Source organism: Sturnira hondurensis, unplaced genomic scaffold (genome assembly GCF_014824575.4).
Source record: "Sturnira hondurensis isolate 20B ecotype Veracruz unplaced genomic scaffold, ASM1482457v3 Scaffold0004136, whole genome shotgun sequence".
In the NCBI taxonomy this organism is placed as follows: domain Eukaryota; kingdom Metazoa; phylum Chordata; class Mammalia; order Chiroptera; family Phyllostomidae; genus Sturnira; species Sturnira hondurensis.
Genome location: NW_028076767.1, coordinates 43,408,212 through 43,423,278, shown reverse-complemented (window position 1 = coordinate 43,423,278; position 15,067 = coordinate 43,408,212). Strand labels below are relative to the sequence as shown.

Here is a 15,067-nt window from a genome sequence, read left to right as displayed (position 1 = left end):
ATAATGCCCAAAGTGAACATCCTCACGACCCTTTCTTTCACATACAAGTATATCAGAGCTAGCTTTTCACAGAATGTCTGTACATACTGCTAACCAGAGGTGTTTTTTCTCCTGTCCGTGAGAATGAAGCTTTGTTCAAGCCCAGTCTTTTTTCCAAGGACAAGGTTCTAAGCCAAACAGTTCAACAGAGCTCAGAATGAGCTAGGGATTAATGAGACAGTGTGTGCAAACAAACAAGTACAGTAAATTGCATTAATGCCCTGGACTTAAGCATGTAGAGAGTATTTTAAAAGAATTCCAAGTGGCGCCCAAAGGCATTAAAAAATTAATCTCCTTCCCAAAGGAAACCTTAAATTCTAATATGAAAACATGTACATGAAAGTCATTCCCTCTCCAAAAAGAACAAGTTCCTACAAAGCTGACGGGGGTGGGGAGAATTCCGCATGGGCTGCTGCCTCTAGGCCAACACACTGTGCTCAGCCTAGAGCTGGGGTAACATTTGCTGCAAAAGGAAACCTCTCTGCTTTCACTCAGAGCCACGGTACTAAAGGAAGAAAAGGAGCAAGAATGAGACCTGGAGCCCAAAGTTTTCTTTTCTTTTTTGTTAAACTTCAGATGACTAGGTGAAAAAAAAAACACTTATCCATGGTCTCCATGGAAGAGACAAAAACATTTGGTATTTCTTTCAGGTGAAACAGGTGGATGGAGGATAAACTTACCTTCAAGCAGCAGACTGGCTTCTAATTCACAGAGAAGTGTATTTCTCTTCTCTAATTCTTTGAGAAAAAAAGCTATTTCTTAGCTGTTGTCACTGTATTCTACCTGTAGACATGTGCTTTAGCATTTAAAAGCATGGTGACCACAGACCCGTGGCAGGACAAACATAGGTTTGGATTCCAAGAAATATAAGGAGCAGGAAGAAGATGTGAAGACTTTGTTTGAAGATGAATATTGCCAGTTATCAGCAACAATGTAAAAAGGGAAATGAGCCATGAAAAAATAACGAGGGAAAAACAGTCCTAGTCTGACTGGGCAGGTTACACATTGGTTTTCATAGTGACTTAAAAATCTGCTGCTGGCGAGATAAAAAACCACTAACTTCAGCAGCTGAGATGTGCTTACTCACCCCGATAGAGTCCAAAGAAGCCCTCATAACGCAAGACTTTCTTAAAACAGTCAAAGCTGTTTTTGTACATCAGCTCTCCCACAACAGAGCCTGTACCACGCTGGTTTTGCATGCGGGTCTTCACCAGATCTATAGGGTACACTGCAGTGGCTCCCACAGCTACAAATAAAACAATTTTTAGGCTTAAAAGACAGCACAATTAAATGGAGAGTCTGTAAGGACAACAAATGTCATCTCAAAGGACCAGAAAATAAAGCACAATCTCTAAAAGACAGAAAACTGCACTTGAACAATAATTAAATTTAAAAAATTATTTTAAAAAATACAATCTCTTTTCTCATAAAAGAGACTTTGCTATTTTCCCCCCTCCCATACATAGCTGAACCATGACTGGCTAGCAACCATTGGGATCCAGAGAACAACTGTACTGATTTTCAAGTCACCACCAACATTAGATAATCAACACTTGATTTTCTATAACATCAATCTCTTATATTTAACAATTTTTTAAAGTAATGTATTTCTTTTTATTTTCCATTAAATGCCTACATATCGGGTTGGCCAAAAAGTTTGTTTGATTTTATCTGCAAAATGGCTCTAGTAGCCTTTAGTTGTTTTTAACTTTATTAGAAACAATTTTGTTAGATTGTATTGTGTCACATCTGTGTGAATTAAAAAAAGTAAATTTGGTAAGTTTCTATGTAGCCATTTTAATACTGAAGATGAAAGAAAACACACAACATTTTCAACATATTATGCTTTATTATTTCCCAAAAGGAAAAATACAAATGAAATGGAAAAAAAAAGATTTGTGCAGTGTATGGAGAAGGTGCTGTGACTGACTGAACATGCCAAAAGTGGTTTGCAAAGTCCTGTGCTAGAGATTTCTCCCTGGATGATAATCCATGGTTGGGTAGACCAGTTGAAGCTGATAGCGATCAAACTGAGGCATTAATTGAGAACAATCGATATTGTAGCACGTGGAAGATAGCTGACATACTCAAAACATCCAAATCAATAGTTACTGGTGAAAATGAAAAAATGTCTTTTATTTATTTTACAGAAAAAACTATACAGACCTTTTGGCCAACCCAATGTCATACCAGTTACCCCTTAAATGACTCTGTATATACATATAAGAGAATATAATTTAAAATTTTAGTTTATTAAAGCATTTTGGTAAATTAATCTTAGTTACAACCACAATATTGAAATAAAATCTCAGTATAACCCTATCCCCATGAACAGAATTTGGTTTAAAAAAGAAAAGGCCAGGCTTTAGATTTCTCAAGGACTGAAAAATTTATAATATGAACTAGAGTATTATATTTTTCAACTGTTGAAAACCAAAACGTGCTTTGCAACCTCTAAAACTGAGACTGAAAAGAAAAAAATAATAGTTTCATTATTAGTTCAGGCTTGTTTTGAAAAATCGTAAGTATTTTAATCACACCTGCTAGGTTCTTTTCAACAAAGCAATTTTAGATTTTATACTTTTTCTATGCAGAGATTTAAGCACCCCCCAAAAGTCTTGAATTGTGCACAGGAGCAGGGAGGGGAGGTTCATTTAGCAAATAAACTACAAATCCAGATATTTTTCAATCAGTGAAAGGGAAGGGGGAAAAAATTCAAGCAGAAAAGCAAATGTGAAATCCACTTGAGAGATTGTTTTATTTCATAAGGTTCTGGGATTTGTACCTCAAATCTTGATTTCCTACCTGCCCTCACCCCCAAAACTATAAACAGTCTATTCTCTGTTGCTTTGTACTGGCTTTAACTCACGTAATTAAGGTGAGTGCAGCACTGCACCCAAGACTTTCACATTATGACAGGGGTTTGTCCTACAAACAGACTGTAGCCGGAGGGGCTATGACCATGCTATGACAAGTCCTCTGATTGTAGGTTAAACAAATTTTTTTTTAATGCTTCAGAGAGTCCTCCAGCTGTGACCCGAGGGAACAATGAACTGCACCTTTGCTGATCTGTCCTGGACTCATGAGATAATATTACATGATCACAAGCTCGAAACAGCACACAGACATATCACTCACCTCCAGCAACTGAGCCCAGAGTGAATCTGTAAGCAGACTCGGCAATCTGGAGCCAGACAGGCCTGCCTAAACCATGAGACTGCTGCGAGATAGAAGAAAACATGTTAAAAAAAAACCTGAAAAAACATACAGAAAACAAAAAAGCTACAATGGATTTTTAAGATTTTAAAATGTATACTTCTATTATTGGCATTGAAAAACCATATCTAGTCAGACAGACAGAGTAGCTTTTTCCCTTTTTTTTTTTAACAGCCTCATCTACCTGCTGCTATTGGGGAATGAATCATTTTACTGAAGCAAATACACATTTCAAGTATAACATCTTTCCTTTCTTCTTTACATTAACTTAACATTTAAAAAATATTTTTCAAATGTACAAAAACTGTCTTGATTCATTGATCAGAGACTATTGATCATATCTACCATCCATAGTGACTGGAGACCATCATATTCATGTCCACCAGTCACTGCATCCAGATCTAGTGCAGCTGTCTGTGCTACCCTCCCATGCCCAACAGAGATGACCTCTTCTACCAACAGCTTCCTTGTTGTTTTTGCCGCCTCTCATCTATTAGTGCTAGAGAAATCACATAACTAGGATTCTATGTAAAGCAATGTCAAAGGCTTCTCTCTTGGGATAATAACTCCTATTTCTAGGGCTCAGAACCTTATTTCTGGCTTTGCAGCTCAACCACTAAGGTTAGTGCAGTATTTCTGATCTAAACTATTGAGCATTTGCTCTCCTATACTTATGTATTCCCCAACTCTACCTAAACAAAGGAAACACCTAAAGGGCTTTAAAAAATAAATCCCTGGGGCCTAGAGTTTATATATTTTTAAAAGGTTTCAAATCATTCTCCTATGTAGCTAGAAAACCACTGTCCTAGCCACATTTATGGTTCTAATATAAAATCATTGATGATAGTAAAGCAAAGGGGAAAATCCTATAATGATTCAGAATGTTACTGCATAGGTAACCTACAGCATAAAGAATATGAAATAATTTGTCTACATCAGTGTGTTACCCTTTTTCTTTAATATTTTCATTATGAAATAGCAGTTATTTAACAGTCTGAAATGAAGGAATAAAACACTTTATTATAATGAAAACTTGAAAAATATTAACTAAGAACTAAGCTTTTAAAAACAGCATAATAAAAAGTTATTCATTAGAAGAATTTAATGGAGAGGGAATCCATTCTTAAAACCTAAAAGAAAGAAAAAAGCTAGTCCACTCTGATTCGCTTTCATTGTACAATCTCTTCAAGGCTCAATTAACAATGATAAATACGGCAAAGCCAGATACTTAACAATTTCGGAGGCAAACTATAGAAAGGTTGTGCCTTGTTGTTTTATAAATTTTGCACCACAATAAGCATCATTTCTGTTTAAAAAATTTTTTATTGATTGATTTCAGAGAGAGAGAAAGAGAGAGAGAGAGAAACATCAATTTGTTGTTCTACTATTATACATTCACTGGTTGCTTTTTGTATGTGCCCTGATTGGAGATTGAACCTACAACCTTGACATATGGGGATGACGTTTTAACCGACTGAGCTACTCTGTCAGGGCTCAGCATCATTTCTATTTTAACCAAAGCATCTGTTATCTAAATATTTAATGTTTGATTGTGATCTCTGTAGGCAGAGATCTTTTTAAAAGCTCATTATGGTGGCCATGGTGCTGTGGTTCAATAAATTCTATAATAAAAAAGAAAATAAGTAATGTTCAACGAAAATGAAATCTTTTTAAAAATATTTTATTTATTTATCTTTAGAGAGGAAAGAAAGGAAAGAAGGAGAGAAACATCAATGTATGGTTGCCTCTTGTGAGTCCCCTGCTGGGAACTGGCCCGCAACCTAAGCATGTGCCCTAAACTGGGAATCGAACCGCGATCGTGTGGTTCGCAGGCCCACGCTCAATCCACTGAGCTACACCAGCCAGGGCTCGAAAATGAAATCTTTAACAAATCTGGCAAACAGTAAAATACCATTCCATCAGATAACATCACTACATATTTTATAAATTTCAACTATCCCAACATACCAACTTTATTAATCCAATTACTACATCCAAAGCTGAATTTAATTCATGGAAGAAACCATTATTTAAAAAGTGGAAAATTACACATAGCAGGACATAATCATGATCTTGTAGGAAACACATTTTTTCCTATCAAATAAGCCCAAGCAACTGTATAGCCATCTATTATGTTTGATTTACATGCTGTAACAAAATGAGCAATTAATAACTTGAGGCTGATATTTTCATTTGGAATCTAATATGGGAAAGAGTAGAGTTTTTTAAACAAAACCTTGAATATAAGCCTAATTTTGATTTTTTCACAGAACAGCAAAAAATGTGCCATCTAAAAAGATAATTACTTTTTGTCTTGTTTATTACTACAATAGTAATACAAAGTTTAAACTGTCTACAGATTTGCTATGACAAAGTACATTGCCAAGCACTCAAGATCTATGCCTAATGGAGCCTCAGGGGTCCAGTGTTTTTCAATCTTCTGTAAATACACTCTCTTGTGAGACCATAAGGAGGATGCTGACACTCAGCAACTTCTCTCCACAGTGAGACCACACTGTCAGTTGGTTCACTGTACGCACACAGGTAAAAAGGCCATACTACGGACAGGACAGGTGACTTGCCACGGGTCTCACTGTGAGATGGGGAGTAAGCACAGCGAAGGTCGCCCCACTGCATTCTCCATCATCCTTTAGGTCAACAGTCTCCAGCAGCTGTTTTTCATAGAACACTCTTGCCAGACAAAGATTTTAAGCACCTAACCCTAATATATGATTTCATTTATAAGCTATATGCATGTTCTACTATCCTAAGTATATATATATGTATATTTATATATAATTATTTGTTTATATGTAATTACATATTTATTTATATTTGTAAGTGTAAGTAATATATTATAAAATTACACATATTTCAAACATACAAAATAGAAATGATAAAAGAATGAGGATAAGTGATTTTTTAAATTTTATTTTTCATTTATTAATTTGAAAACCTTTCAGTATCACTTTAAAGTATTATATTAACTGAATATGTTTCAATTAGTTTTTAAAATGTTGACTAAATACAGTGAGGCTAACCAGTGAATTATAGTACTGTTTTAAAGACAAAATAATTAAAAACAAATGCAGTCAGTAACTTCAAGATAAAGATGGCATTTAATATCACACATTTTGAAGAAATTCAATTTATAACATTTTGACTTAGATTTTAAAATATTTTAAAATCAATGTGGTTGTTGTGCCACCTATTAAACATACAGCATACATGTTTTCCATTTCAAAAAAACATGTACATAAACTTTGTTTTCAAAATCAGAATTTTTCAACCATAAAACTGGGTGAAATAAAACTCATTCTCATATATTATTATTTTCAATCATGTCTCCTCTCAAAAGAATATGTTGAATTAAAAACTCATAGAATAAAAGGGCTATAATCTCAAATAAAATTCAAGTAACCACTAATTCCCTAAATCTTTTATTCACATAAAAGATTTCTCCTGTGTTCAACCACATGTTTTCTTTATACTATCTTCCTTTAAAGAAAGTTTATAATCCCTACAAAATCCTATGAAAACTAAAGGATTATACTGTGATTTAGCTAAGGATTAATCCTTAGCTAAAAACATCTCTAATCATAAATACCCGAAAGCTTTTTGAAAGAAATGTTGCCTCCACCCTTATTAAATAGTATTTATTTAAAAAAAAGACTATATGGTTACTGAGAGATTTTTTTTTAAGGCTCAGCCAACACTATAACTTATGGTTCACTTGTATTCAGGTATGTAAATTAATGTAATTAATGCTATGGATTTCACATCATGAATATTCATAAGCAGACTGCTACTGTAGCTGTCATCCCTATTAATGACTATGTATGGAATTTTTGGCATTTAGGCTGAAAGAAAATACTCAGCCCTAAGAAGACTGCCTATAGTAAGCAAATGGGCCAAAGGAAAAAGCGCTCTTTTCCTTAAAGTGATGATTATGATCATAAAGGTGATATTTAATAAGATTAATTTTTTTCAAAGCAAAATAAGAGTGGAACATCTTTTTTAAAAAAGAGTTGAGCCCCTTAAATGAAGTTTAAACTGTCTCCTAAACATATGTATCTAATAGGTGATGACTTGAGATCTCATTGGAGAAGAAACCTCTTTTTGCTTTTGTTGTTAAATGTATTCCCATCCTATATAGAAGAACTGGATGAGACACGATCATGTCAGTCAACAAGTCAAGCTGCTCCATGCAGGGTGCCAATCCAGTAAAGACAACTGCCTTTTCCAGACAGCACTCTATTAATGCACAGAAGAAGGTAAAGCTGTGGTCTTTTATACTGAGCATAGGAAGGGGAAAAAAGGCCAGATTTTATACAAACTAAAATATATGACTGGAATGGCAAAATAAGGCTAGGAAAAATAAAACAAAAGTCTTCTGTCTCTAAATCACATCTATGAATTTAATATACCTGTTTTGAAGTCAATATTCTTGGCCTTTCAAAACAAGATTAAAACCCGAAGACCAGTCTAGCAAATGGAGATAAATTTTATATGTGTGTGTATGTATAATGCTAAACAATACATATTTTTCTCTCAAAGTCTTGAAATCTAATAATTTAAATGAAGTCAATGGCAAATAAATGACTAAAACTAATATATAAACCCAATTCCTTGGGTTTATATATTTTTTGAGAGCAGACTTCCATTATGGTAAAACTATCACAGGTAACAAAGGTAAACCTTCCAAAGAAAGGAACTAGTAAGCTGATTGCAATGCTTTCTCTTTACTCATAAGTCTGAAGTTCAAAGACGGTTCATGAAAATGCAAAATACAAAGCAGAGAAAAGGCCTGTGTCTAAGGGATGCTACACGTGACACAGTGAGATCATTCTAGTAACATTTTGGCTGGACCCAGCCCAGCTTATACTCCAAAAGTTCTTTGTGTGAGTAATCTGTAGCTTGAATTTATTCTTAAAAACTTTTTTTAAAAGTATGTATATGTACCAAGTAAAAGTACCAAGCAGGTCCATCACAGATCACTTCCCCCATAGATCATTAACTGATAATACAGGAAAGAAAATGAAGCTTGTTTACCCATCCTCACATAGGGCCAAAATTAATCTTTAACCTGTTTTAACCTCCAAAGTGATTCATGCTCCAAAAATGTCACATCCCCTTCTCTCTGCAGCCTACCTCCTTTTATTTAACTCACCATGTTCTCCAAATGAAAATTCTCACTTTTTTACTGGTCATCTTGATACCACAACATATTCACCCACTGTACTGTTCACAGATATTGGACAACTGTTTCCAATGTTTTGCTATTGTAAATAATACTGCTATATACATTCTTGCATGAATCTTTTAATCAACACATGCACTCATTCCTGGCAGGGACTACACCCAGGAAAAGAACTGTCAGGCCACAGAGTATGTGTCTCTTCAAGTGTAGTTGACAGTATCAAATCACTTCTAAAGTTGTGGTTCCAGCAGTTTGTCACCATTTCTCCGCCCCCTGAACAATGAACATAGAGTATAATTCTGGTCAATATGGGTAGCATAAAATAGCATCTAATTGTAGTTTTAAAGTGTATTTTCTCTGTTTACTAATGATACTAAACTTTTCTTCCTTCCTTCCTTTTCTTTCTGTTCTTACTTTCTCATTCTTTCTTTCCTTCCTTTTCTTTCTTTTCTTCTTATACCATTGAATATCCCCCATTTTCCCCTTTTGTGTAGCTTGTCTTTTCATCCTTTTAGTGATATGTTTTAATGACCAAAAGTTCTTAAATTTACTAAAGTTCAACTTATTAGTCTTCATCTTTAAGCCAAGTATTTTCTATCAAAACCCTCCTTATTCTAGAATATGAATATAATTTCCTGTTATCTTCTATAAGCTTTTATCTTCCACATTTAGAACATTTCAACTGGAAAAGATTTTTATTTATGATGTTAGATAGGAAATTTTTCCCCTATCAATTAATTTTTTTAATGGCTCTATTTTTTTAAATTTTATTTATTTATCTTTAGAGGGGAAGGGAAGGAGAGAGGGAAAGAAATATCAATGTGTGGTTGCCTCTCGTGCGTCCCCTGCCGGCAACTGGCCTGCAACCCAGGCATGTGCCCTGACTGGGAATCGAACCGAGATCCTCTGGTTCGCAGGCCCGCACTCAATCCACTGAGCTGAACTAGCCAGGGCCCCTATTGATTCATTTTTAAAAATATAACATTAATTTCAGCCAGCACAAAAGAAATGTTTAAAATAAAACAATCCAGACAATAAAGAAGAAAATATAAAGATATATTTTTCCTCACTTTGCATCCTCTTCCACCTAAGGAAAAAAAAGTAAAGGAGGGTGGATGAGGAGTTGTGTCATATATACACGTGAGCCCACCAGGCAGTGTGCTCAGACAGGCTTCCTACAGTCAACAACAGCAACAACCATAACAATAATAGCAGTTAACATCTATTGCTTGCTTAGTAAGTGCCAGGCCTAATGTAACTGCATTATCTCATGTACTTTTCACAATAACCCTATCAGATGATAGTATTCTCTTCACTTAATAAAGGAGGAAATTGAGAAAGGACGTTAAATAATCAATGACCAAATTCTTAACCTCCGCCTCTCGTATCTTCCCTACTCCTGAACTCACAGAGTCTCTGTGGCATACACGTGTTTTAATAACAACTTTCACAGGTTGAGATGACAACAACACAGGCCAGCCCTCCCATTTTGACACCTAAGTGTCGAGTGGATGCCTACAGGAGAACACTCTGTACGTGAAATGTTAATAGTTCCTGTATTCCTAGCTTGGTAATACAGAAAACATTATAAGAGAATCAAAAATGTCTTCTGGAAGTGACACGAAAATAGTTACAGTTAGCATTACTGTAATTCTGTGGGGTCTACAGAACTTGAAAAACTAAGTCATTGAAATCATAGTCTATATCAATCTAAAATGTGTTAACTGAAAAAAAGTCTTTTCTGTACTGAAAACCGTAAAAAGATTATTACTTTGGTTGCTGTAAGAATTTAGGCATATGCTTATATTAGTCTACTTGGTCCAAACCTGTATTCCTTACAAAGTTTTTAATGCTACAAGGAAAAAAGAGGATACATTTAGAATTTTGAAAATAAAATTAAAATCTATGAATTCTCATTATTTTTGCAGAATTCAGGAGTTTGAAGGAATCTTGAAAATATTTGAAGGTACTCATTTTACTAAAGGAGAAACCGAGGTCCACAGAAACATGTACCAGATCCCAAGAATAGCACAGGCCAGATTTTACAATGTATGTAAATAGGGATATTAATTTGAACCCCTCCTACACAATCTTCATAAATCTATGTCTATAAAATTCTAAAAATTATGACTTCTTATCTTTAAGAGGTGCTTTTCAGTAATTTACAGGGGAAAATAGGTTTGGAATCTTTATTTTTATTTCTCTACTCTTAACCCTAAGCGATAAGACTACCCCGTCTAGCTGATAATGTGAAAGGAAAAACCAGCAATGCAGGCTCTGAGGTTCCTCCTTTGGGGACAATGCAGGGAATCCCCAAATCCCTGTGCCATCCTACTGGTTAGGGAAAGGGCAGAGCAGGCACTGCAGCCCCACTCTGGATGCTCATCAGCACCCAGGGAGAAAGGAGGAAGTGGTAATGTCATCACTGCCCATTTGCTAAGTGTCTGACCAGAACTTTGAGGCCATTGCGTCAGCATGAAAGCATGAGCGCTGCCACTGGAGGCAGGCAAATCAACTTCGAGTCTGCCCACGAAAAATGTACACCAGTCGCAGAATTACCTCACCTTCCTAAGGAATACGAGGGAGGTAGAATTAGGGCGCCAAAGATGACAAAAACAGCTGTGTAACCTGTGACTTGTAGGAAAATTGCTTGGGGCAAGAAAGTCAGGTAAAGTGAAAAGAGTAGCAGAAAGGCTGAGGAAGGAGGAAATGAGTTGGCCCTTCTAAATTCATTACACTGTCTTTAATAAGCTAAGTGAAATATTCCACAATTATAAATATAAGGACACCCCCCCCCCCAGGGAAAGCTATAGTTACAGACACAAAACACTGAAAAATGCATTTCTCCTTTAGAAATGCAATTTTTCAAACTTTAAGAGCAAATTTTTATGAATATACCCTACAAAATATAAAATTAAATTTAATAAGAGCCCCTTAATTTAAGTATTTCAATGTCTAAAATTTTTAGTAATTTTACTCAATTTCATCATAAATCAAAGAATTGGAAAAAGTCCACCTATTTTTAAAGGATCTAAGGATGTATACTAGAAATTAACTTTGACAGCAGCAGACAGGAATTTTTTTACTAAAGAAGCTAAATTGCAATGGTTTACAGATATGTTTTAATCTGCAGGAAGCTCTATTACACACCAAGAAAACAAAGTATTAACATAAAATACAGACATAAAAATAATATTTTCCATTTTCAATTTACTTAGCAGATTATAAAAGTTCTTGTTTATTATGTAAAGTTAGATCTGGACATTTGAATCAATTTCAGACATAGAATCATCATTCCATGAAGTTCAAGAAGTAAGATTTATTGATAATACCAAAACTTCCCAAAGTGACCACACTTATATGCCTCGACCTTTCACCAGCACATCTGGCTCTTTCACCAGAGTGGCAGCAGTAAAGAACAGGCAGACTGGGTTCTATGCTCATTCAACGTTTTTACTCTCATTCCTTGTCTTCTGTCTTCTTTGCTCCCTCCCCATGTCCTCCCCATATCTCCTAGCCTCACAGGGCACCACAGTCTCATAGAGAATCATGGCAGACACATGACTCATGTCCCTCAGAGCAGGGAAGTACCAGGAGGAAAAGCAACAGTCATCCTAACCCTCACGCCCCACACAAATCCACATGACTGCCACTACAACGGAGGCTTCCCCCAAGGGCTATTGAGGTAGTGGTTTTGGTTTAAAACAAGATTTAAAAAAATATATTCCATTTCACTCTTCAAGATAATATCATGGGCATTTATTTTCTTAAGGTGGTATTTTTGAAATCAGAAATGGGACTGTATTAATTATAGGACTCAGAAGCTATTAATTTTAATCATCCTTAACATGAAAACCTACTATTTTATAAAAAATATTACACCCAAAGATTCCCTTCTAGTTCATTAATTAGACAGTTTTCCTGTGGTACTGTTAAGGTACAATCTCAGTGAAAAATGTTTTGTATTTTAAAAACCCTATAAATATCAGTTTAATGATACAAACTGAACTTGACATTAATCTTTATGTGATGAGACATCCCTGGCCTGGTAGCTCAGTTGCTTAGAGTGTCATCCCAATACACTAAGGTTGCCAGGTTCAATCCCTGGTCAGAGAAACATGGATAAGTGGAACAAGAAAAATTGATGTCTCTGTCTCTCTCTCTCTCTCTCTAGTCAATAAGTAAATAAATGTGACTAGACAAATTAAAAGTCTGCTAATTCTAGGGGGAAGGAAGGTAAATCCATGTATGTTTGCACTCTTATTTTCCTATGTTAATAAACTGAAGACAAACCACAAATATAAAATCCAGTTACCCCAGAAAAATAGCCCCCGAGGGTGGGAGAAACAGTTCTATAAAGGTAATCTTTAAATGAAGTAAAGTCTCTTTCTGGAAAGCAGTTTTTAAGTTTCATCATGCAGAAGCTCTAGCCTGTCATGTACACACCATTTCAGCATTTTTGGAGGTGTTGCTATCTGTAAGGCCCCTACCTGTCTCTGAAGTTCTGCCAGGTTGTACGGTAAGGCCCCCTCAGCCAGCGGTGCTATTCTCTCAATATCTGCCAAAGTCAGGCGCCTTCAGGCAGAAATATGGAAAAGAAAGAACTGTTAGACACCAACACACCCCTCATACTAAGATGATCTCTCTTTAGGAAAAAAAAGGGGAAGAATGGAAGAACCATGGCTTAAAAATAGTATTTCTCTATTCACACAGATCACAGTGAGAAAAAACAACTTCAGACCCTGCTTGCCACAACATAATACAAACGACTGCAGAGAAATAATGTGGAGTATACAAATTTAAAAAGACTCCACTAACACATATTAAAAATAAAGACGTAATTGCTGCCATAAGCAAAGTATAGATATAGATACTTCATACATACTAAATGTATTCTCTCAGTACACATGCTTAATGCACAGGTATAAAGTATCTTGAGAAGGACAGACAAAAAAAACTGATCAATACTGGATGCCTTTAAGGAAAGGCACAGGGTAGAAAGGAGGCTTTTTTATGGCATGCTTTCATTTATTTATTTTTAATCATTTTTATTTTTCAATTACAGTTGACATACATTGTATTAGTTCTAGGTGTACAGCCCAGTGATTAGACACCATAAAACTTACTGTGTGATCATTCCAACAAATCTCATACCTATCTGATGCCATATGTAGTTAATAGAATATCACTGACTATATTCCCTATGCTATATTATACATCCCCATGACTATTCTGTAACTACTAATTTGTATTTCTGACTCCCTTTACCTTTTTCACCCATCCCTGCAAACTCCCACCCATCTGGCAACCGTCAGAATGTTCTCTGTATCTATGAGTCTGTTCTGTTCTGCTTGTTCATTTATTTTAATTTTTAGATTCAATTATTGATAGATATGTATTTATCTTGGTTATAGGTCCTTGTTTTTCATCACTTTGAATATTTCTTGCCAATCCCTTTTAGCCTGCAAAGTTTCTGTTGAGAAATCAGCTGATGGTCTTATAAGACCTCCCTTGTAGTTAACTGACCACTTTTCTCTTGCTGCTTTTAAGATTATCTTTGTTTTCAGCTTTTATCATTTTAATTATGATGTATCTTGTTGTGGGCCTCTTTGTATTCACCTTGTTTGGGACTCTGCACTCCCTGGACTTTTATGTCTATTTCCTTCACCAGGCAAAGGAAGTTTTCTGTCACTATTTTTTCAAATGGGTTTTCAATTTCTTGCTCTCTCTCTTCTTCTTCTGGCACCCCCATAATGCAAATCTTGGTACACTTGAAGTTGTTCCAGAGGCTCCCATACACTATCTTTATATTTTGGGATTCTTTTTCTTTTTGCTGTTCTGATTGGGTGTTTTTTGCTTCCTTATATTCCAAATCACTAAAAATTTGGTTCTCAGCTTCACTCATTCTACTGTTGATTCCCTGTAAATTACCCTCCTTTTCAGTTAGTGTATCCTTTGTTTCTGACTGGCTGTTTTTTATGGTTTCTATGTCCTTTTTCATGCTGTTGAAGTTCCTTGAGCATCCTTATATCTATAGTTTTGAACACCATATCTGGTAGTTTGCTTGCCTCCATTTCATTTCGTTTTTTTTTCCTGAAGATTTCTCCTGGTCTTTCATTTGAGCCCCATTTCTTTGTCTACATTTTGGCTGCTTCCTCTTGTTTGTTTCTATGTATTAGGTAGAGCTGCTATGTCTCCCAGACTTAATAGAGTGGCCTTGGGTAGTAGTAGGTTTCCTATAGGTTCCAGTGGAGTGACCTCCCCAGTCACCCAAGCTGAGAGGTGCACCCAAGGTGCACTTCTGTGTGGACTTCTGGTGGTCTGAAGCTGTCCACCAGGTGCACTGCCTCTGGGATATGGCATGCTCTTTTCAACTCTTTCAGTTTTGAACCATGCGAATGCACTACTGTTCACAAAATTTCACTTATAAATAAGTACATTCTGTGAACAAGCTAAAAGGTCACTTCACATATATTGAAAAGCACTTTTTAAACATATTTATTATTGTGTAGGAGGCTCAAAACCTTTGATAAAAATGTGATTTCCAAATTAGTGAGGCATGGCCTGATGTATTTGGTGTCATCTCTAGCTCACCAATTCATTATATAGCAT

At 35.6% G+C, this 15,067-nt stretch overlaps 1 protein-coding gene across 2 annotated transcripts in view; it reads right to left on the bottom strand.

Moving 5' to 3' along the window:
* Window positions 1-15,067, bottom strand: part of SLC25A12 (solute carrier family 25 member 12) — an 89,181-nt gene that overhangs the window by 21,694 nt on the left and 52,420 nt on the right. For both annotated transcript variants that reach the window (XM_037044460.1, XM_037044461.1), the window contains 3 exons: window positions 12,946-13,030; window positions 3,178-3,259; window positions 1,127-1,285 (listed from right to left, as the gene is read on the bottom strand). In XM_037044460.1, the coding sequence (XP_036900355.1) occupies window positions 1,127-1,285; window positions 3,178-3,259; window positions 12,946-13,030 (326 nt within the window). The remainder of the gene's footprint in view (window positions 1-1,126; window positions 1,286-3,177; window positions 3,260-12,945; window positions 13,031-15,067) is intronic.